At 40.2% G+C, this 23,429-nt stretch overlaps 3 protein-coding genes across 3 annotated transcripts; all 3 read left to right on the plus strand.

Moving 5' to 3' along the window:
• Positions 1 to 1,661: 1,661 nt before the first annotated feature.
• On the plus strand, positions 1,662 to 3,658 carry LOC138599726 (E3 ubiquitin-protein ligase TRIM39-like). Its single transcript, XM_069671481.1, has 2 exons — positions 1,662 to 1,702; positions 1,866 to 3,658. Exon 2 carries the CDS (start codon positions 1,868 to 1,870, stop codon positions 3,497 to 3,499), a length of 1,632 nt encoding a protein of 543 aa, XP_069527582.1. The 5' UTR covers positions 1,662 to 1,702; positions 1,866 to 1,867; the 3' UTR covers positions 3,500 to 3,658.
• A 1,204-nt stretch (positions 3,659 to 4,862) lies between these two features.
• Positions 4,863 to 6,960, plus strand: LOC138599728 (zinc finger protein RFP-like). The gene is made up of 2 exons (XM_069671484.1): positions 4,863 to 4,949; positions 5,093 to 6,960. Exon 2 carries the CDS (start codon positions 5,095 to 5,097, stop codon positions 6,712 to 6,714), a length of 1,620 nt encoding a protein of 539 aa, XP_069527585.1. The 5' UTR covers positions 4,863 to 4,949; positions 5,093 to 5,094; the 3' UTR covers positions 6,715 to 6,960.
• A 2,494-nt stretch (positions 6,961 to 9,454) lies between these two features.
• prmt8b (protein arginine methyltransferase 8b) lies at positions 9,455 to 23,349 on the plus strand. Its single transcript, XM_069671452.1, has 10 exons — positions 9,455 to 10,204; positions 10,781 to 11,008; positions 12,639 to 12,794; positions 13,420 to 13,483; positions 14,888 to 15,030; positions 15,336 to 15,423; positions 17,811 to 17,926; positions 19,353 to 19,503; positions 20,945 to 21,066; positions 22,547 to 23,349. Exons 1-10 carry the CDS (start codon positions 10,136 to 10,138, stop codon positions 22,628 to 22,630), a joined length of 1,221 nt encoding a protein of 406 aa, XP_069527553.1. The 5' UTR covers positions 9,455 to 10,135; the 3' UTR covers positions 22,631 to 23,349.
• Positions 23,350 to 23,429: the final 80 nt, after the last annotated feature.

The raw sequence follows: 23,429 nt of genomic DNA on the forward strand, positions 1-23,429 counted from the left end.
ATGGCACAACAAACAAAAAAAGTGTGTGGCCCCAAAAGCCAGCTTATTTCTATGCCTCTGTGTCCACTCTCATTCTGCTGTTAGTTTATCGCCTCTTGTGCTTTGTAGCCCGTTAAGTCCTCTAATGCTTTCTCCCACAAGGGGGTAGAAGCAGGGCATGACTGAGCATGCATGTCAAACATGAACTGGTTAAGGGAAAAGCAAACATGATGTGCGGTAGTGTTCATGTGCGATTGTTTGAGAGGAAAAAGTGGCATGTGTGTAAGAAAAATGGAGGCCAAAAAATAAACAGAAAGACTTTCAGAAATTCACCCTTGCTACTGCAGCGTTGTCATTGAAAATAACACATTATATTTGCCAAGTTTCAATATCTGTTAGCTTGGATGTGTGCCTGTCTTATTAGAGAGACAGCTGGGTGTGTGTGTGTGTGTGTGTGTGTGTGTGTGTAACAAGGTGTAACTGCGCACAGAGTTGATGAGAATTGGTTGTAATGTGTGAAAATAATGGGTGAGTACAAAAATAAAAAATAAACGTCTTGCTCAAGAGATTTATTCATCAAAATAGAGAATTAAACAAAGTTACAAATGAAATTAATCCTATTTTTTCTGAGTCATTTTCTTTGTTTTATGTTCTTATATAATATTTTCTATTTCTAGAAGTACCATTTAAAAGTGCAGTTTGAGCCACTCAGCTCCTGCTTGGCGTGCCTGACCTCTTGTGGTCAGACTCACCTGGAAGCCACAAACCAGACCGGCCTTTTCAAAGATTTCTACTTTTACAAGTAATGACGAGATGATCAAGGCAGTGGTATCTAAGATGATGATGCAAAATTTCAAAAGAGATTACAAGAGTCTTATCAAGACATAGTTTTTATAAGCAAAGCAGGGAATTGCACCAGTGAGAGCTAAGAGCAGGTCTTCCTAACGCAAAACACAACCTTACACACAAAGAAGAAGGGAAATAGTGGTGAAGGTGACATGTTTGTAGGATTTCTAGGGAAAGTCAAGCCTCAAATGAAGAAGAAAAAGTCAAAAGGAAACTAGCCACGTCAGTCTGTCATTATAGGCCTAGGCCAGATTGTTTGCCCACAACTTGACTGAAATATCACAGCAACGAATTTCCATTCCACAAATGTAGAGCATATGAGCAACTGGCTGTGTAATGTTGCCATAACTAAATTACGTGACAGGTGACTTCTAAGATGGCAAACATGATAAACAGTACACCTATTGAACATAAACATGCTAGCTATGTCAGTGAGTGCATAAAAGCATGCTAATGCTAGCCTCATAGAGAAGCTAGCATAACTTTGTTGTGTCGAATTATTTCCTTTTCCTTATAAAAAAAGGGGTTATATGAAATGTTATTTGTAGCTTAATTATATTTTTTACAGTGTATAGTAAAAGAACAACATATCAAAAGTATTATTTATAGGATATGTACAAATTAGCTGTAAGATAACATTTGATAGTGGGCTAAAGTGTATCTTCAAACAAATATTCAAACAAATTTCGCTTCCAAATGGAGATGAAAGAGTTAAATTTTAGCAGGAAGTGAATACGTTCGGAGAGGGGGAGGAGACTTAAACGTCACACAACAGAAACGAAACTCAAGTGAGAAACAGAAGACGTTCTACATTTTTCAACACGAAGTTTGCTTAAAAGTTTTTGCAAGGTTGCTTCGAAACCCTGCAACTTTACAGGTAAGATACATGAAATGGTGCAAATGTTCCCTTTCTTTTATGTGTTTCTTGTCGAACTTATGGTGAAATATTACAGTGTAGTAAACTGATTTTTTTTTTTCAGGCCATTGAGATGACGTGCGTGAGTTGTAATTGTATTATTTCTTTATTTATTCCTGTCCAGATATGGCTTCTGCCAGCTGCGTGCTGTCAGAGGACAGATTCCTATGTTCCATCTGTCTGGATGTGTTTACTCAGCCAGTCTCAACGCCATGTGGACACAGCTTTTGCAGTGCATGTATCCATAAGTATTGGGACAGCAGTGACACTTGCCAGTGTCCATTTTGCAAGGAGATATTTTCACCAAGACCTGAACTAAAAGTCAACACTTTCATATCAGAGCTAGCTGCTGAGTTTAAGAAGTTAGTTCAAGTCAAAACCTCAACTCCAGACACACAACGTCCTGAAACAGCCGATGTACTTTGTGATATCTGCACAGAGAAAAAGGGAAAGGCTGTTAAATCTTGCCTTACGTGCCTGGTGTCTTACTGTGAACCGCACCTTGAGCCACATCAGAGAGTTGCTGGTCTTAAGAGTCACACATTATTAGACCCTGTGAGGAATCTTGATGACAGAATGTGCAAGACGCACAGCAAGATGACAGACCTGTACTGTAGGACTGACCAGGCCTGTATTTGTGTCCTGTGTTTAAAAACCAATCACAAGGGTCACAATGTTGTCCCACTTGAGGAAGAATATGAAGCAGTGCTGGCAAAAAAAGAAGAGGCAATGGCGAATATCCAAAAGATGAAACAATCACGGTCGAAGAAGATGGCAGATATTGAAAACTCAATTGCTATGAGCGAGAAAGAAGCTGAAAAAGAGAAAGAAGCCAGTGTACAGGTGTTCACTGACTTGATCAGCTCTATCCAGAAGAGCCAGGCAGAGCTTGTGGAGGTGATTGAGGAGAGGTACAGAGCAACAAAGCAAAAGGCTGAAGACTTCATCACAGAACTGAGGCAGGAAGTTGTTGAGCTCGAAAGCAGAAGCAGCCAACTGGAGCAGCTGTGGAAGTCTGAGGATCACCATCTTTTGCTCCAGAGTTTCCCAACCTTGTGCTCTCCCTTACACAAGAATTGGGCAGACATTAGTGTACACAGTGATCTTTCTTTTGAGGCAGAGAGAGGTGATGTGAATCTGCTGAAACAGAGAGTTGGTGAGATTATGGAAAGGATTCCTGAGATCAAAATGAAAAGAATGAGAGAACATGCAGTGGACTTGACTTTTGACCCGGACACAGCACATCAGTCGATTTTCATAAGCACAGATGGAAAACAAGTGACATTTGCTAAAGCACAGCTGACTCTTCCCGACAATCCAAAGAGATTTGCAGTGTGTTCAGAGGTTTTGGCAAAGGAGGGGTTCACAACAGGGAAGTTTTACTATGAGGTGCAAGTGAAAGGAAAGACTGACTGGATTCTTGGAGTGGTCAACGAGTCTTTTGACAGAAAACAGGACACATCTCTGTCTGTTAATAATGGAGCCTGGGCCATTGGGTTTGATGATCATAAGTTTACAGTATATACAAAAAAATCAACGGAAATCACCCTGAAAGAAAAGCCCCAGAAGATGGGTGTCTTTGTGGACTATAATAAGGGTGTGGTGTCTTTCTATAATGTGGATTCTAAATCACACATCTACTCTTTCACGTGGTTCAACTTTAAAGAGAAGGTGTATCCGTACTTTTGCCTTCAAGGGTCAACAAATCGAACAAACTCTGCCCCTCTTGTTATCACCCCTGTACCTCAAACATACTGAGTTTGTACCTCTGCTCCTTCTTTAACGATCACAGAAAAATCAAATGAGGATCTCTGCAATAAAACTCACAACTCTACTTTAAAGTGTTAACAAATGTTTAAATGTTATAGGTGATCAAACGAGCCCATTGAGTAACAAAAATGTTATTTTAATCCTTTATATCTGGATTTATAATCGAATGTGATATTTGTTCTGATATTCTCTTGCCTTCACATGCATGTTCTGATTGTTGAAATTGATTGTCAGTTGTAACATTCCTCCACAACCATAGAATTAAACTCACATTTGCAAAGTACTCGAGTGTTTAATTTTGGTTTAACTCGTGTGAAAAATGTGACTTAACATAATGAAGAAAAAAATATATATATGTATCTTTGTTTATAACATTTATCAAACCTCCATTGCAAAAGCTGTTATGTATGTATTGTAAAACAATATAGTGCCAGTACATGTTTCACTGGCTCTTGTGGTCAGGCTCACCTGGAAGCCACAAACCAGACTGACCCATTCAAATATTTCTACTTTTACAAGTAATGATGAGATGATCAAGGCAGTGATATCTAAGATGACTATGCAAAATTTCAAAAAAGATTACAAGTCTTATCAAGACATAATTTTTATAAGTGAAGCGGAAAATTGCACCAGTGAGAGCTAAGGGCAGGTCTCCCCAACACAAAACACAACCTTACACACAAAGAAGAAGGGAAATAGTGGTGAAGGTGACATGTTTGTAGGAATTCCTAGGGAAAGTCAAGCCTCAAATGAAGAAGAAAAAGTCAAAAGGAAACTAGCCACGTCAGTCTGTCAGTAGGCCTAGGTCCAGTTGTTTACCCACAACTTGACTGAAATATCACAACAACGAATTTCCATTCCCCATATGTAGAGCATATGAACAACTAGCTGTGTAATGTTGCCATAACTCATAAAAATGTAAATGGTAAGTTACAGGTGACTTCTAAGATAGCAAACAGGATAAACATTACACCTACTGAACATAAACATGCTAGCTATGTCAGTGAGTGCATAAAAGTATGCAAAAGCTAGCCTCATAGAGCAGCTAGCATAATTTTGTTGTGTCAAATTATTCAATTTTCCTTATCAAAAAAGGGGTTATATGAAATGTTATTTGTAGCCTAATTACATTTTTACAGTGTATAGTCAAAGAACAAATATCGAAAGTATTATTTAGAGGATATGTACAAATAAGCTGTAAGATAAAATTTGATTGTAGGCTAAAGGGTATCTTCAAACAAATATTGAAACAATTTTTGCTTGCAAATGGAGATGAAAGAGTTAAATTTTAGCAGGAAGTGAATACGTTTTGAGAGGGGGAGGAGACGTCACAAGAGAAACGAAACTCAAGTGAGATACGGAAAACAACTACATTTTTCAACACGAAGTTTGCTTCAAAGTTTTTGCGAAGTTGCATTGAAACCCTGCAACTTTACAGGTAAGACATAAAATGGTGCAAATGTTCCCTTATGTGTTTCTTGTCGAACTTATGGTGAAATATTACAGTTTAAACTGTTTTAGCCCGTCGAGTTGAAGTGCGTGAGTTGTAATTGTATTATTTCTTTATTTATTCCTGTCCAGATATGGCTTCTGCCAGCTGCGTGCTGTCAGAGGACAGATTCCTATGTTCCATCTGTCTGGATGTGTTTACTCAGCCAGTCTCAACACCCTGTGGACACAACTTTTGCAGTGCATGTATCCATAAGTATTGGGACAGCAGTGACACTTGCCAGTGTCCATTTTGCAAAAGGATATTTTCTCCAAGACCTGAACTTCAAGTCAACACTGTCATATCAGAGCTAGCTGCTGAGTTTAAGAAGTTAGTTCAAGTCAAAGCCTCAACTCCAGACACACAACTTCCTGAAACAGGCGATGTACTTTGTGATATCTGCACAGAGAAAAAGGGAAAGGCTGTTAAATCTTGCCTTACGTGCCTGGTGTCTTACTGTGAACCGCACCTTGAGCCACATCAGAGAGTTGCTGGTCTTAAGAGTCACACATTATTAGACCCTGTGAGGAATCTTGATGACAGAATGTGCAAGACACACAGCAAGATGACAGACCTGTACTGTAGGACTGACCAGGCCTGTATTTGTGTCCTGTGTTTAAAAACAAATCACAAGGGTCACAATGTTGTCCCACTTGAGGAAGAATATGAAGCAGTGCTGGCAAAAAAAGACGAGGCAATGGCGAATATCCAAAAGATGAAACAATCACGGTCAGAGAAGATGGCAGAAATTGAAAACTCAATTGCTATGAGCGAGAAAGAAGCTGAAAAAGAGAAAGAAGCCAGTGTACAGGTGTTCACTGACTTGATCAGCTCCATCCAGAAGAGCCAGGCAGAGCTTGTGGAGGTGATTGAGGAGAGGTACAGAGCAACAAAGCAAAAGGCTGAAGACTTCATCACAGAACTGAGGCAGGAAGTTGTTGAGCTCGAAAGCAGAAGCAGCCAACTGGAGCAGCTGTGGAAGTCGGAGGATCACCATCTTTTGCTCCAGAGTTTCCCAACCTTGTGCTCCCCCTTACACAAGAACTGGGCGGACATTATTGAACACAGTGCTCTTTCTTTTGAGGCAGAGAGAGGTGATGTGAGTCTGCTGAAACAGAGAGTTGGTGAGATTATGGAAAGGATTCCTGAGAACAAAATGAAAAGAATGAGAGAACATGCGGTGGACTTGACTTTTGACCCAGACACAGCGTATTGCAAACTTGTTGTAAGCACAGATGGAAAACAAGTGACATATGCTAAAGCACAGCAGACTCTTCCCGACAATCCAAAGAGATTTGAAATGTATTCAGAGGTTTTGGCGAAGGAGGGGTTCACAACAGGGAAGTTTTACTATGAGGTGCAAGTGAAAGGAAAGACTGACTGGATTCTTGGAGTGGTCAAAGAGTCTATTGATAGAAAAAAGAACACATCTATGTCAGATAATAATGGAGCCTGGGCCATTGGGTTTGATGATGGTCAATATATAGCATATACAAAAAAATCTATGAAAATCACACTGAAAGAAAAGCTCCAGAAGGTAGGCATCTTTGTGGACTATGATAAGGGTGTGGTTTCTTTCTATAATGTGGATTCTAAATCACACATCTACTCTTTCACGTGGTTGAACTTTACAGAGAAACTGTATCCGTACTTTTGCCTTCAAGGGGATGAAAATGCACCACTTGTTATCACCCCTGTACCTCAAACACACTGAGTTTGTATCTCTGCTCCTTCTTTAACAATCACAGAAAAATCAAACAAGGATCTCTGCCATAAAACTCACAACTCTACTTTAAAGTGTTAACAAATGTTCAAATGTTATAGGTGATCAAACGAGCCAACAAAAATGTAATTTCAATCCTTTATATCTGAAAGAATCTGTCTCTACGTTTCTGTATATGCTTAAATGTAAAATGATGATACTAATGTTGCATGTTGTCATTTGCTTTTATTTTACAATGCATGCAGTTATAATTTAACGTGATATTTGTTCTGATATTCTCTTGCTTTCACGTTTGTGTTCTGATTGTTGAAATAGATCATATATCCGTTGTTACATTCCTCTACATTTATAGAATTAAACTCACATTTGCAAAGTACTCTTGAGTGTCTAATGTTGGTTTAAAAATGTGACTAAACATAATGAAGAAAAAAATATAAATGTTTCTTTTTTCTAACATTATCTAACCTCGTTTATTATTAACCTCGCTGTTATGTACGTATTGTAGAACAATATAGTGCCGGTACACGTTTCTCTGGCTCCCCGCAGTTTTTAGCGATTAAGGTGTATAATCAAACATATCAGAATAACTTCTTTGCCTTTGTCATGTTACCTGCTTTGTGCGGCTTGTAAGTCAATCAATAGTGGTCAGCCCACTTCTTTCACTCATGACTCCTGCTTATGTGCTCCAGCCCCCACACTGATTTGTGTGTGTGAGAGAGTGAATGCACACATTATCCTCGAGTGTGATGTGTGGGCCGATGTTCTTAAGCACCACTGATGGAGCTCATCCATAACCGTGACTAAAACCTGGTGTGTTTCATTGTGTTACGTTTTCATTAATGGGCCGCGAGCCCATTTTTCTTACATGACAAATAAATTGTCATATTTTTCCGAGTAGGTGACCACTGAATCCTTTGATGCGGTATGAAATAAGGGAGGGAGTAAGTAATGAAAGAGGTACCGATGCAGGTATAAACAGTACACTATAGAGCATGGAAATATGTCATCCTTAAGGAGGATATATTCTGCCATGTTTTTTCTTTATCTCTCTTAACCAGAAGCTTTATGATCAGCTATGTAATCAGGTAGAACATTTAAAAATAGTGACAGCCCTACATAAGTTTAATGTCAAGTTTGATTGAATGGGCTCTACGAGGGCAGTGAGTATCGGAAAAACTGGTCAAATGACCAATCATAGTGCTCTTAAAAGATTTATAGTGCAAGCATGTTGTACAACACAATCAGTGATGACACAGTAGGCGTTTTGCCTCAAGGGGTCACTGAAAAGCACCATGCTGTGACTTCACTGATTGGGATGAGGAAAGGGAAGCATACTCTTACAAATAGATTTTTTTTTTTTGTATAAAATTGGGTCACAAGTAAACGTTTCTTTCTTGAGATTATCATCATTGCATTAATCAATAAGTGGCACCTCAATGTTGGAGTTGGTTGCAGTGGAAGGTAATATATAATATACATACAATTGTAATCGAATATATAAATGTTGAGGATAAAAAAGTCAAATACAGCAACTTAAATGTAGAAGGGGAAAAAAGCCCCAAATTAAGGGGACTACACATATTCTATCAAACAGTCCAATACTTGACTTAACGTACTTAAATTACTACTATCTGTTACTTTCTTATGGTTTATTTTGCTATAAAAATTGTACAGTTAGAATCCACACTTCTTTTAAACAAAGTAGGCAAAACAATGACATTTTCCCTATTAATATGGATGGATAACAGAGTTTATATACCTATCCTACATATTGTTCTACATACCCATGTAGGTGTATAGTATTTTCTTTTAGAACTTATTTAATTGCAGACTGAAGTGTTATTTTGCTTATGTTTTTTTTTAAGATATTTATTTATTTATTTATTTATTTTAAGATTTTTTTTTTGGCCTTTTGGCTTTATTTTTATAGGACAGCTGAAGATAGACAGGAAATGTTGGGAGTAGAGAGTGGGGGACGACATGCACAAATGATCGGCAGACCGGGAGTCGAGCCTGCGATCAGTGCGACGAGGACTGTGGCCTCTGTACATGGGGCGCCTGCTCCACCGACCGAGCCAAACAGCGCCCCTAAGATATTTATTTTTAATGTACCGACCCCTTAATGGTTTATTTTCAGAGATGTCTCCTTCCTGTTTTCCTGTTTCCGTAGGACAAAAAAGGTGAACATATTAACTCCTGTTTAGTAATATGTTAACTATGACATTAATTAAAAATGTTGACTGAGAATTTCATTGGTTTTTAACAGTCTCTAGATGATTTTCGAACACACGAGCCTCGGTTCTGATTGGCTGAGTGGAACTCGAAGGCCACTGAAGAGCTAGCTAAAACTGCACACCTGTGACTGCATAACGTTTCATTAGCCTGCATTAATAATGTGTCACCGGAAATGGGCATTAACGGGCTACTGAAACTTGTAAATGTCATCCCCTGTACTACAGTATATTTAGGCGTAGTCTGAGAATATAAATGAGCACATGGACAAAGTTAATATAGGCCTATTGTCTATTTTTCCAAACACTTAAAACACCTATGTTATATAAGCGAGCGTCTGAGGAGCTCATTGGTTGCATTTGGTTGCTGTAGAGCTGCTGCTTCTGTGGGGAAAGTCTGGTGTGAGGAGGCATCTGTCTATGGGAGGAACAGATTTATTCCTTTTTTTTCCTCATGGTGACTGTTATTAGAATACTTTTGTCACGACTCATTTCTCTCAACCAAGGTGCTCGAATGTACCAGCAGTGTGCACTCACAGTTTGAATTCGCTTGAACTTTCTCTCTCTGGGAAACCTATCGGGATTTTTCAAAGGACTTTTCGCAGCTCGCGCGAAGACAGAATTGTGGGACTTCAATAGCCTGCGAGTGTTAGAAGAGAAGATGCCTTTTCTGCTGTGGGGTTTTGTGTCAAGTGCCTTTTTTTGTCGTGAGTGAAACTAAACATTTTCTCGGACACCCTCCTTCAGATATCTAAAATGAGCGAGCAGGTATGGCTTCAATAATTTGCACGAGGACAACTAAACGGGGCGCGCGAGTGTTCATGGACCCACTGACTCCTGCTGGGATCAAACCTGCAACCTTTCAGTCGCAGCAGAGTCTCTCCAGCCAATAACCGGATCTGCCATCCTGAGTCCTCCCACTAAAACAACCTGTTTCACATTTACAGTATGGATTTCTGTACGTTTCATCTCGCGCACATCAATTTAACAACTTTTCACGGGGAATGGATTTAATATGGTTTATACTGTGATACCTTCACGTTGCTTACTATGACTTGTATCTTTATATGTAGTTCAGCCATGTATTCGGTGGCTTAATTTTTATTTCTAACAGGTTTCTGTTGAGAATTTAGACCCTCCGTACACTTAAAAGAGTTGTAGCTTAAATCTCGTCGGCTCTCATGGGACTGAGGCATTCGTCGCGTTGTTTGCTGCTACGGCGGAAGATGGCGGAGGCGGACAGCTCGGAGGTAGGGACCTTGTGGTGTCCTGTTCCCGGTTATACCCGGACCGGGACACTCTGTTTATGGGTATTTTTATGGGGACAGCATTCTTGACTTGAATATTAGGCTTTGTGTACATCTTTCTTTTTCTTATCAATATCGCAGCGATAATTAGAATCATTCTTACACTATGGTGGCGTGCAAGCATAGGAAAGTGCATCTCCCAGTGTTCTGCAGATGTTTCGGGGGATCTGTGTAAGCCACTGTATTTGCAATAATAGTCATAATGAATGTAGAAGATTTATGATAAGGTTAAATGATCAGCTCTGGATGCACGTATTGGACGTGGCTATGTCCGCTGTCCTTGGTGCTGAAACGGAACCTGCATCTTTCGCCGGCTCTTCACTGAGTCTCCTGTCTAAGTAATGGTTAAGACTGTATGTTATATGATTTTTTTTCTCTGCTTATAAAGCTTGCAGTACGTTGACTCTGCTTCCATAAATCCGTAAATGATTTAAACACATTCCACAAATAATCCATTGTTGTCTATAAATTATAGATCCCGAATCAACTCCCACACATTTCTTTCCTATTCCTCCTTAGCAGCGGCAACAGCCTGTCACGTCCCCCCTCTCTCAGTCAGCCCAGCCCTCCCCACTGCCTAAACCTGTGCCTACTACCCACCATGTGCCCTGCATCCCCCATACGCCTCATGTAGCGGGCCTGGCCACCTGTCCTGGTCGAGGCAAGATATCAAAGTTCATCAGCCCGGAGGAAATGACATCACGAGACTACTACTTTGACTCTTATGCCCACTTTGGCATCCACGAGGTAGGCATGTCAGGCTGGGGTAAAAAGAATGACACCAGATGATTGCTGTTCTTTCTAACCTGATGCTCCTTCACAGGGGGTTTCAACTCTGTTAGTCTGGCTTTCTTTCAGCAGGAAATGTCAAAAAGCATGGTTGATTAAACACCAACACATTTTGATTAAAATAGAGGTATAGAATTTGGGAGTAATCCAAATCTTTTTTCTGGCATATGTGATGTTTTATCCATATTTAAGAAAGTATTGCATTAGGACACTTGGTTTGAAAATTGCCAGTTCACTGGATCTTAAAAGAATTGTAAAGTAATAAAGGCAAGTTAAGTCACTAATATCAGGCTAAGTAAAAATACAAGGTAATAGGAGTCATCTGGAGTGGACACAAATTGAATAAAGTATGAAAACCAAGGACCTCTTGGTAGCTTAAAATGTGAAGCTTCTACTTTATTGTAACATCAAAATGTAATCAAATTCACCACGTTCCCATGGCGGCCATTTTTCTCTGTTACTTTCTCTGTACTGCTGTGTTTCAGGTGGCTAATCATATAAACATAAAAAATTGTCTTCATTTCACGCCCCTGGATTGATCAGCAACTAAAAATACAGTTGATAGTTAAAATCTGAAGGGATGATGGTGAATATTTCAAGTTGAAACACAATATTCAGTAAGTCATTAGCTACCGTTAGCCACTTCCAAGCTAACATTACTGCTAACCTTCTGTTTGCTGGCTACCGTTACCATTAGCTAGTAATTTACAACTTTCCTATTGTATCTTATAACATAATTAAACTGATATGTTAGCTAGGACATGAGTGAATGCTAATGTTAGCTGTTTTCTAACGTTAGCTAATGAGCAGTGGTGTTTTACCTCAGAATATGGCCTGACGTCCATCAAGATTTTCACTATCCTTTGTCTTTTCTGTTGCCAATCAATCAGAAAGAAATAAGAAAATGCTTAAATAATGTCTTTGATCCCCAATGTTTAAAGTATTTGCACATCTGCAACACATTTGTAGGATATCATAAAAGCAATTTAGCTTCCAAACCTGAGCGTGATGTCTGAGAAGTCTTGTGGGGTCTGTCTTTCACACTCATCTACTGTGAACTGCTAACCAAGCTTTTAGAGCTCTACCCTAGCTAATGACCTTGATCTGCAAAGGAGCGATAGCGGAAAAGTTTGGGGACATATAGACCTCTTTAAATAGTGTCCATATTTAGCATGTGGGTCAGGTTTTTGTGCACTCGCAGACAAAGAGAGTGTCCTGATTAAAGAAGTGCAAAAAAGGAAAGAAAGACGGAAAGTGGGATGTGTGAATGGGCTCGGGGATATGGATACCCGGTGGTCCCCAAAGGTTTTGTGTTGTACTCCTGTCTATTTCAAGAAGCTCCTGCCACTGTCACCGAGGCTTTTGGCCTAAATACTGCCTTATCTGCCGCATTATACATTATATAAAATGTATGCACACATGCTGAGGAAATAGGCCTGCTTTTAACATTTTGTATACTTATTTGTATGTTCATTATGTAACATTATATGTATTATGTATTCCTTAGAGCTTTTCCATGAATCAACTCAAGTTATTCTACAAAAATCTATCGCAGCTATGGACTAGTTATTCTGTCTATGTTAAACAGGAGATGCTGAAAGACGAGGTACGGACGCTGACCTACAGGAACGCCATGTACCACAACAAGCATGTGTTCAAAGACAAAATCGTCCTGGATGTTGGAAGTGGCACGGGCATCCTCTCTATGTTTGCTGCTAATGCCGGAGCCAAACACGTGTATGGGGTGAGGCAGATAGAGACATCCTTTGTCCTCGAACAAATACTCCACAGTATTCAATCGTATCATCCCTGCTTTCTTCTAAGAGAACCGCCGCACTCCATTTCTAAGTCAAAACTGATATAATATCTGGCTCTGCTGTCATATTATCTTCCATCCATGCCTTCTCCTTCCCTCAACCATGCGCACACACACAGTGCCTTTTAAAAAATGTCCTCTTAAGGGCAAGTTTCTTGTGTTCCTGCCAGAAATTGTTAATCTCCTTCAAACAATCTTACACACCGAAGCAATAAGAGACATCTGGCTCCCTGAAAGTCACAGGTTATACATTAGCGGCAGTGTCTCCCACAGTTATGTATGATTCATATACTGTATTACACTTATGGATGGGAGAGCAAAATGATGTATGTGTTTTCTTGCTGTGCAGGGTCTGAGATGAGCCATCAGGGACATTACTGCGTAGATGGATTAGCGGCATTTGATTAAATTTGTCCTTGCGATATTACCCCAAAGGTTGCCCTTCTATATATGGAGAGGGGAAAATGGCAGCTAACAACATTCCCGGTCACCTCCCTTGACAAGGATATAATGATATTTTTTAAAGTGTCTCAATCTGTCTTTGTTCCCGCAGATTGAATGTTCGAGTATATCCGAATATTCAGAGAAGATCATCAAGTCAAATCACCTACACAATGGTACGTTGAAGTATTTTTCCAGCACTGCTGAGCATCTTAGATCGATCCGTCTGAATGCAGAACTGTGCGATGACATCTGGATTAGAAGTGGCGTGAAAAATCTGCATATCTCCATCATTACCGTCACACCCGACAATATTAGTCACAGTTCTGATGGTTAACTGGCAGCTCGCCTCTTGATGTCAAATAACCGTAATCTCTGCCATCAATCAGAATTCCCTAACTGGTGCCGATTGTAACATGCCAACCTAAACTTCACAGATGGATCAGTGGCAACAGATGGAGGGTTTCACAGCCTGCATATTTAATTATAGGTTTTATTTTGACTCATCTATATAATTATATGGAAAACTGATGGTCTAATTAAGTGTATAAGAGTTAAAACCAAATGTTGCTCTTTTAGTGTATTACTGTACCATTGGCTGCAAATAATGACACCCCAACTTTGATACTAGTTATTAATTCGGAATAAAGTAGAAAACACAGTAACATTACCCTTAATTGCATTAGCTAAATGCTACAACTGCAACTTTAAGGTGTTTGGGGTTAAAGGTTTAATCTCGAAGAGCTCAGTTTCATTCTCTTTGGCAGCACCTATGGCGATAAACGTTAATTGCCGGAGCACTTTTCTGCGAACTCCAGACAGTGTTGCAACAGTGTGTGACGTCCACGGTTGGCTCCGGTTGTAACTCTTGATTTTCCTCACTGACGGTCGCTTTCCTTTTCAGACTGTTTGCCTTCATCTGAGCGTCCAATTGGATCTTTTCTTTGTTTGTTCAGCCATAGTAGATTACTGTTACTCGCAACACTTGCGGAGACCAGAGCAGCTGCTTAGCTCCGCCTACCCTCTCTGGCAGACCAACCACTGCTGGGTGATGGAAAACGCGTCACTAACTGGGCGCCGCTTGTGATTTTTTCTGTGAAAGTCGCCACAGACACCCAGTCTGTAATACTGCAAATGCAAAGGCTTTCATCAGTGGGCCATAGGCTCAATCATCATTTCATTCGCGATAAATCGTGACTTAACAGACATTTATTTAAATGAAAATCTTCAAGATTGTTACTTTAAGAGTGAGTTAGTTCAAAAAAAAAACCTGCACACTAATTATATATTTTATTTTGAAAGGACATACCCTGTGTTTTCCTGTCCAATATTTCTTGTTATCCATATCACAAGTCAAAGGGGCCTGAAAGGAAAACAGAAAACAAGACAAACCAAATTCATGCAGAAAAACACTGAGGCATGCCATGAGCGAGGTTATTAAGATGTACTAATTTGCAGCCATCCCGAAGCATAAAAACAATGTCATCCGAGAATAGAGTCAGTGTCCGATTTGCATTAATGTGATGAAGATGCCGTGAAGTAATTTGTCGCCTGCTGTTCTGTGGCTCTCTACACTGCAGTCATTACCATCTTCAAGGGCAAGGTGGAGGAGGTGGAGCTGCCAGTGGAGAAGGTGGACATTATCATCTCAGAGTGGATGGGCTATTGCCTCTTCTATGAGTCCATGCTGAACACCGTCATCTTCGCCAGGGACAAGTGGCTGGTATGATGGTGCTGCTGGGGGCTTTGGGAGGGCTGGACTTTGTGTCTTTGCAGCCAGGGTTTTGACACATAAACACACCAGACAGTGATGAAGTAGAGGATTTACCGTACGCTTGCATGCGTGTGTCTGCTGCACAAATTCTGAGGTCATACACGAGTGATTCGGTTTCCAACCTCAGTAGCTGCCTGCAGGCTTTAAACTCGGCACATGTGATCTTATATTACATGCCAGGTGTGTGAACAATAAAGATGATGGATGGCATTTGTGTGTGTGTGCAATGACTCCTGAAGCTGTTCTCGTTTCAGAAACCTGGCGGCCTGATGTTCCCTGACAGAGCAGCTCTCTATGTGGTGGCCATTGAGGACAGACAGTACAAGGACTTCAAGATTCATTGTGAGTAATTATGGAAGATTTGTTAGCTTTTCCTTGCACGCTTTTGCTAAGTCATTCCTGTCTTCTGCCTCTGTCTCCCTTTCAGCTCAGCTATGCAGTGCATTATTAATGACCACTGTGCAGATGAAGGGAAGGCAGTATGGTTACACTTTCTAGCAAGGTTTTCTTTATAAAAGCTGAAGCTAAAAGATTTATATTATTTATATTGTTAACAGGTTTTATTAAACTTGCATTAATCAGCATTTTTGGTCAATTGGGGACAGTGAAACTAGCCAACTGACTAATTATCATCTTATGAAGTTGATAGTTAGCAAACAATAGCCTATTTACACTGAGAGAAGCAACATTAACATTTATTTTAAGGTTATGCTTCTGTCCACCTGCTGACTGTTAGTCCAATATTTAATCTCCTACCTCTATTTTTGTCTTACCAACTCCTGAGGGAAATGTAAGACTCAGCTAGCTGCTAAATGATCTGCTATATTTTCAGTTGCTAACTTTGTCTGTCTGCCATTTGGTGCTAGCTAGGTAGCATTCAGGGGGTTTATAAGAGCCTTTAGCTAAAAGCAGCGGATGAGAGAAGCGAGAAAAGTTAGAATAAATTACGTGGGCAGTAAAACCAAAACACGCAAAAAATGCTAAAACTAGGACAAGTTGATCCACTTTTAATGTAAAATTATTAATTAGATAAACTAGCCAACTGACTGATTAGCGTCTTTGATGGTGATACAAACAGTTAGCTAACAATAGCTTATTTATAATGAAAGAAGACATGGAGTAACATTAACATTTATTATAAGGTTAGGTTTCTATCCATCTGCTAATTGTTATCCCAGTTTAGCTCTGTTTTTGTCTCCACCAGCTCCTGAGGGAAGCCCTAGCTAGCCGCTAAATTATCTGCTATGTTCACTAGCTAGTTGCTAAACTTGTCTGTCTGCCATTTGTTGCTAGCTAGGTAGCACTCAGGGGGTTTATAGGAGCTTCTGGTTAAAACAGCTGCCTTTGTCTGATAGACTAAAGCAAGAAAAGTTAAAATAATATATTATGTGTGCATTAAAAACTAAATAACAAGCTAAAAGATGCTAAAATGCTCCATTGAGGTGAGCAGAACTGCTAAGTTACATTAGTTTATCACTATAAAGGACCTATTTTACGCACACACACAGTTATTTGAGTTTTTTATTAATTTAAAAATATTAATTAGAGCAAATTCAGGTTTTTACTGACAAGTTGTTAGCCATTAATAAAGACAACATTTGGGATGCCAGGTTGTGACAAATCTGTTCGGTGTGATGTATTAATGCAGACTGTGAGAAATGAGTTAGTCAGTGATTAAAGGTCATGGGTTTGTCACAGTTTTTAATGAGCCATCAGGTCTGACTTGAGTTGAGTTCTTCAACACGATAACCAATCCTTTTGTAGAAGTGGTCAAAAATAATAAATAAGCTAGCTAGTTAACGTTAGCTTAAATTACCAAGCAAGATATGCTAGGGTTAACAAAAACCTGGAAGCACACGGTTTTACTTAAAATGGCGGGCTGTACTGATAAACAAATAAAATAGTAGCTATTAACCAGCCACAACATAACCATGTTTAAAACATCCCATTACGTACTGAACTTTGAACTAAAGTATTGAACTCAGTTAGCTGCCGTTAGCCTGCCATTGGCTCTGCTCTAAACTTGCTCTCCATGTTCAAATATCTTTCACAGCAGGAGTGCTGAGCTTAACATTGTGATCAAGATAAAAGCACCAATATTAAAACTGCCATTCATACTTTGACTTTAAGTCTAGTTTAATAACTTCTTCTGAGCTTACTTTTACTGTATAGGTGGCCTTCTTTGTTCTATTACATCTCACGAAAAAAGTTCCCACTTCCAAATAAATCCCAAAAGAATGCAGTCTACCCAAACCCTCCCGCTCGTATTTTTAGTTTCTCGCTGCGTCGGTGGCATGTTCCACCTTCTCCTCGTTCAGACTTGCTGTTTGGCCCTCTGACAAGGCAAGGTGGAGTGGAGGGACAGAGGGAATGGAGGTGGGAAAGCCTGCTTGGTGCGTTTTTTTAGCCTAAATTATAATAATAAAAAAAAAAGCCTGCCAGACATGATGGAGGAGGTGGAGGAGTCTATTTTCAAGAGGGCTTGTCTTTCTCTACATAGGGATTGGACAGACAGATAGACAGCGAGAGTGCGGGACTGTTCCTGGCAGGGTTAAGTGCTTTGTTTTAGTTCCTCTGCTAACTTTTTTTTTCTGCTGACAGTTTGGCAGGGACAAAGAGAGCGGAGCTTTGCAGGTGTAAGAAAACTCAGAAAGTAGAAATCCAGACGTCACCTGCTGCGCGCACGTGCTCTCACATGGTTTCAGATGTTTATGCTTGTGTATGCACAGGGTGGGAGAACGTGTACGGCTTCGACATGAGCTGCATTCGCAATGTGGCCATCAAAGAGCCTCTGGTGGATGTGGTGGATCCCAAGCAGGTTGTGACTAACGCCTGCCTCTTAAAGGTTAGTCTATATCCTTGTGTTGTCATGATAAAGGAGTGGGAACATACCTTAGAAAACATCTTTCATATTGCTTTAGATCTTGAAAAATCGGCGTTTTCTTTACATCTAACTGAATCAACTCAGAGACGGCTATCAATCTCAGAGCGTCTGAACATCCCCGGTCGGCTGAGACTATTTTCTGCTACATAATAGAGGTTTCTGTACAGATGTAATAGTCTGCGGCTCCATGCTTTTCTTTAACTCACAAATAAAGAGGATGAGCCCATTCAAGGAGATGGATAGCTTCTTTTGTTAGTCCTTTCCACTTCAACCTTGCTTTTTCTCTCTCCTTACACTGTTCCTTCTTTTTTACTCTATTTTGAGTATCCTATATCTTCATTCCTCTTTCCTTTTTGGCCACACTTCTTACATTTCATCCTCTGTCAAATTCTCAGATTTAAGCAATGTCAGGCTTCGCTAGTTTCAGGAAAAAGGAGGCTTCTTTGTCTCTAAGATGTCACACTAGAACAGGCTCCGAGACACCAGTGGAAATGAAATGCCCTTTCCATCAGTGTTCCTCCTTTTGTGCTCGAAAAGGTGATTTATGTGTTAGCTTACTGGTTAGTTAGTGTCATGCTGGTCTGATTAATTCTCACTGTCTGTATCTCTTTCACATACGTACGTATTCAGGGATTTTTCACCCCTTCTCCCCTGTGACACACACTTCACCCCGTCGTAATTCAAACTGCCACTCATTCCCAACACGCTAAAATTACAAACTCGCTTCTGGGGATCTTTTTTTTTTTTTTCTTCCTCCGCCTACAATTTGCTGTATATGATACCGGCTTTGTATCATTGGAAAGGACAGAGGTGTTAAATCACAATCTGTCATGCTGAAGCCACATGGCCGGGTAGGATGAACAGGTTGCAGTGAAAAATCTCCCCGTCCTCTTACATATAAAATCATGCTCATGTAACACACAGACGCACCTGCTCCTCGCCTATTTTGGACCCAATTTAGAGCCTGCCATGTGACAAAAAAAGATACTTAAATTTGTGGCCATATTCACAAGGCAGTGCTTGATATAGACACAAGCACACACAGACACTGTTCGCTCACACACACACTCAGCCTCCCTCCCTTGTAGACTAGAGGGAGGACACCCACACAGCATGTGTACTGTGAGAAGGCTCCGCTTGCCAGCCGTGATTCAACCTGTGGGATTTCACACACACACACACACACGCACACATGCACAATAATGATGGTGAATAATCAAAGAAGGGTTGACATATACATGAACTGCATGCGTGTGAGCGATAGCAAGTGGGAGAGACAACTTGTTCGTGTGTTTGTTTTACTCTGACATGGTATTTCATGAATTGGTAAAGCACAGGGACGATTTGAACATCTTTACAAAATCAAGTCTCCTGATCTCTTTTCCAGGAAGTAGACATCTACACTGTGAAGCCAGAGGACCTGTCCTTCACCTCAGCCTTCTGTCTGCAGATCCAGCGCAACGATTACGTCCACGCCCTGGTCACCTACTTCAACATCGAGTTCACCAAGTGTCACAAAAAGACTGGTTTCTCCACTGGTGAGTAATTTGTTCATGCTATAAATACTTGCAAACCTTAGAATTTTCTGTGTACCCATATTTCAAGACGGTATCTTTTGTCTATCTATCTATAATACACTGTCTAGACGTACATTAGTCAAGCCATCCATCCATTATCTATACCAGTTATCCTGATCAGGGTCGCAGGGGCAGGGCTGATCGCCTGTCAATCACACAGCTGACACATAGAGACAGTCAACCTTTCACGCTCACACCTTTGGGCAATTTTAGAGTCACCAATTAACCTATCGAGCATGTCTTTGGACTGTGGCAGGAAGCCAGAGGGAACCCATACATGCACGGGAAGAACATGCAAACTCTACACAAATTGTGTCCCCAACCGGGAGTCGAACCACAAACCCTCAAGCTGTGAGACAACATATAACCACTGTAACACCGTGCAGCCCCATACATTAAGTCATGTACAAAGAATAACTACATGGGAAGAAGGGGCAACTTGACTTTTAGTTAGCCCCTAAAAAACTCTGCCAAATCAAGGTGGGATTATTACACCTCGAAACGGCGTCTGTGTAAACACTGAACTGCACCGTGTGTGTGTATCTGAAGCACATGCTGTTTACACCTCGCACACGTTTTGCTTCCGCAACGCCCGGAACGCTTTGTAAAAACACACACTGGGGCGGCTTTATGCTGGCGTTGCGTGGTCCAAATGTAGAATGGCGAAGGCGTAATTGTCCCCATTTTTTTTCAAGTTTTATCAAAAAAGATTGCACCCTGAAAACTGAAAATTGTTCAGGCAGAAATCCAAACGGCATGTATCCCAAAAACCTGAGCAACTAAATCCAATAAGTAAATTCTAAATAAAGCCAATCCTTTTAAACCTCATATGTCAAGTGCAAACCTTTAGAAAAGAGTGCAACCTGTTTGAGCTGTAAACAAATCCATGTCCGTTTAAAGAAGCACTTCGGAGTCGTGGCTCTTGGCTACACTCTGCTGGTGTTAACATTTCCCGACTCGTTGTTTGCATCCATGGAAATGCCAAACACTTCTGGTACGCCTATTATAGAAAGGGTAGCTAAGCTGTTATGTAAGCTTATGTTAATGCATTCATGCATCCAATGCTTACATAATATTGTGTAGAGGAGGTTCTATGTTTGGCTGAGTCTGTTGGACCTGAGGCTGAGCATCACTGAGGGACTTCTCTCCTATCAGACTCTGCGCTTCTCCCACTGGGTGACGGAGTTTCAGCTCCTCTGCTGTTAAATTTCCTCCAAGTTAACATGCCCGAGGAAGCAGAGCAGAGTTCTTCACAGTCATTTTAACTCCTAGTTCCGGCCTCTTTTCCTTCTTTCCTCTTTGACCTCCACAACCTTACCTTTTTCTTAGTTTCTTGTCCTGTTCCTCTCTTGCTTATTTAAATATATTCCTTTCCTCCACTCCTCTTTTCCTCTACCTTTAGCTCCAGATGCCGCCAGCACACACTGGAAGCAGACAGTGTTTTACTTAGAGGACTACTTAACTGTCAAGAAGGGAGAGGAGATCTTTGGCAGTATTGCTGTCCGGCCCAATGAGAAGAATGTGGTAAGAAGTAAAGTAGAAAATAGGCACAAAATTCCATGTTGTTTAGATTCAAACACCTCCCTCATATCTGTCTATTAGAGATAAGGCTACAGCTAGCAGCTAGTTAGCATGCTGAGGGTTCAGATTTGCTAAACTTAGCACACATCCAAACACCGTTGACCTGCTTTAACTGAATGAAAAACAAATATGTGCTTTGCTGAACATTACAGCTGCCTTGTTTGAGTCCAGGAAATGTAGCAATTTATGCTAGCAGTGTTTGCATTGTACGTAGGGTTCAGTACCAGACAGTAGTTTTTTCCTCTGTAGTGTGAGTAGATAGATAGACTTTATGAATCCTTGAAATACAGTATAGCCCGTAGAGAATTAGTTTTTTACATTTAGACAGAAGCAGGCTAACAATTTCCTGCTGTTTCCAGTATTTGGGCTAAGCTTAGCTAACAGGCGGCTAGCAATAGCTTCATATTTACTTCTGGACATGTTACTTGTATCACTCTCCATATTTAGCTAACTCTCTAACAGAAAGCATGTACGCTTTGTCCCAAAGTGTTGCACAGTTACTTTGAGTGAAATTACCTGTTTGAAAGTTAGAAAAATATATATATGAAGTTTCAAAATAAAAGTACTCATTATGCATAAATGGACCTTGAGGGTAGTATATTGCTAACCATTATATTATGAGATTATTTCTGATGCATTAATATTTAAATAGCATTTTAATGTTGTACATTGTTGCAGCGGCACTTTAAGATATGTATGTACTGTTGGGTAGTTTCATTTATGACCATGCATCATGTCTCATGTTTGGTATGTCAAAGCTTTATTTTGAAAGTTATTTGTACCTACAGCTCTCAAATGAGAGTAGCGTAATAAAGTTGATATTTATTTGTCATTATACAACAGTTAGTTCCAACCAAGTCATCTGATTGGACAAGAGGCATTCCATGAGTCACTGGGACTTTTCACTCTGTGTATCACTCCGCCTCAGCCAGGTGTTCTGAATAATGTTAATTAACATTACAGCAGACAGTGTCTGTCTACATTGATCAAGCTGGTTCCTCTGAATCACACAGCAGACTCTTATTTCACTGGCTGATGATAAATTAAAACAAACAGATAAATGTACAAGATAAAAAACAACTGATCTGTGGTAACCCTGTAGAGACAGAGTGCGGGAGAATGTTTGGGTTGCTTGGCAACAAAAGTCCAGTTTCAGTTAAGTTATGGAGCTAGTTGAGTAAGTGGAGCAAAAAATAATCTGTTGTTGATTCTAACTGTTTACTACTATTTGCTGCTTGTATAACTGTTGGATAAAAGCAATATCACACTCGAGGTGGTGATGTACTGAATATCAGCACGGCTGTGATTATCTGCGGCCTCATGCCGACGACCAAATCACAGCTGTGATGATATTCAGAACAACATCACCACCTCTCATGTGACATTGCTTAATTAACTTTGGTTATTGTTTCATGCTTCGTAGCGGGACTTGGAGTTCACCCTGGAGCTGGACTTCAAAGGTCAACTCTGTGAGGCGGCCATTTCCCACGACTATAAAATGCGTTAGGAACAACAACCAACCAACCAACTACCCTCAGCCCCTCGGGACCCGCTTGGAGAGGAGGGGGAGGGGCCAGGATCTCCAGCAAGCATTCCAGTTGGACCGACGAGGGCGACCAGACGCATCTGATTTGATGCCATCATGCCAGCACTTGAGTGATGTCATCAGAAGAGGCAAGTATCTTTCAGCAATAGTGCCATCACCTGAACCAACTCGATCGGCTCGGGCACGTCGTTGAATGTAACATCCTAAATGAACTTGATTTTTTTTTTTCTCTCACTAGTTTCTGGAAATGTAATTATTTTGAGTATAAAATGAAAAGCATTTATGAGTCTTTGTATTGTGAGTGCAGCTAATTGGAAAGCATTGATCGGTGTGATGTTGAGAGGGTTACAGCACAGTCACTGTCTTTTACTTAAGATTCATCATGCACTGTGTAATCGTATAGACGGTACAGTAATAAAATGTGTTTTATTTCAGTTCCTTTAGGCATGTGAGAGTTTATTGGCTAATTTTAGAAAGATATGAAATGTACTTGATTTATTTCTTTAATGGAGGATAATCCAGAATAAGTGTATGTTGGTGCCAGAGTAAAACAGCCTCAGAACAGAAACACAGATGCAATATGTCATGTACCACTTTGTTTTGGACACCTGATGAACAAAGAGTGTGAAAAAAAGATATGATGAATAAAATGTCAGAAGAATAAAGTGTGATTTTCCTCACATGATTGTCATTTACACACCTATTTTAATGGAAATAATTTATTTCAATTAACATATGCTACATCTGATACAAACAGAGG

Source organism: Semicossyphus pulcher, unplaced genomic scaffold (genome assembly GCF_022749685.1).
Source record: "Semicossyphus pulcher isolate SPU_LCO1_2020_fin unplaced genomic scaffold, fSemPul1.0.p SCAF_20, whole genome shotgun sequence".
NCBI lineage: Eukaryota > Metazoa > Chordata > Actinopteri > Labriformes > Labridae > Semicossyphus > Semicossyphus pulcher.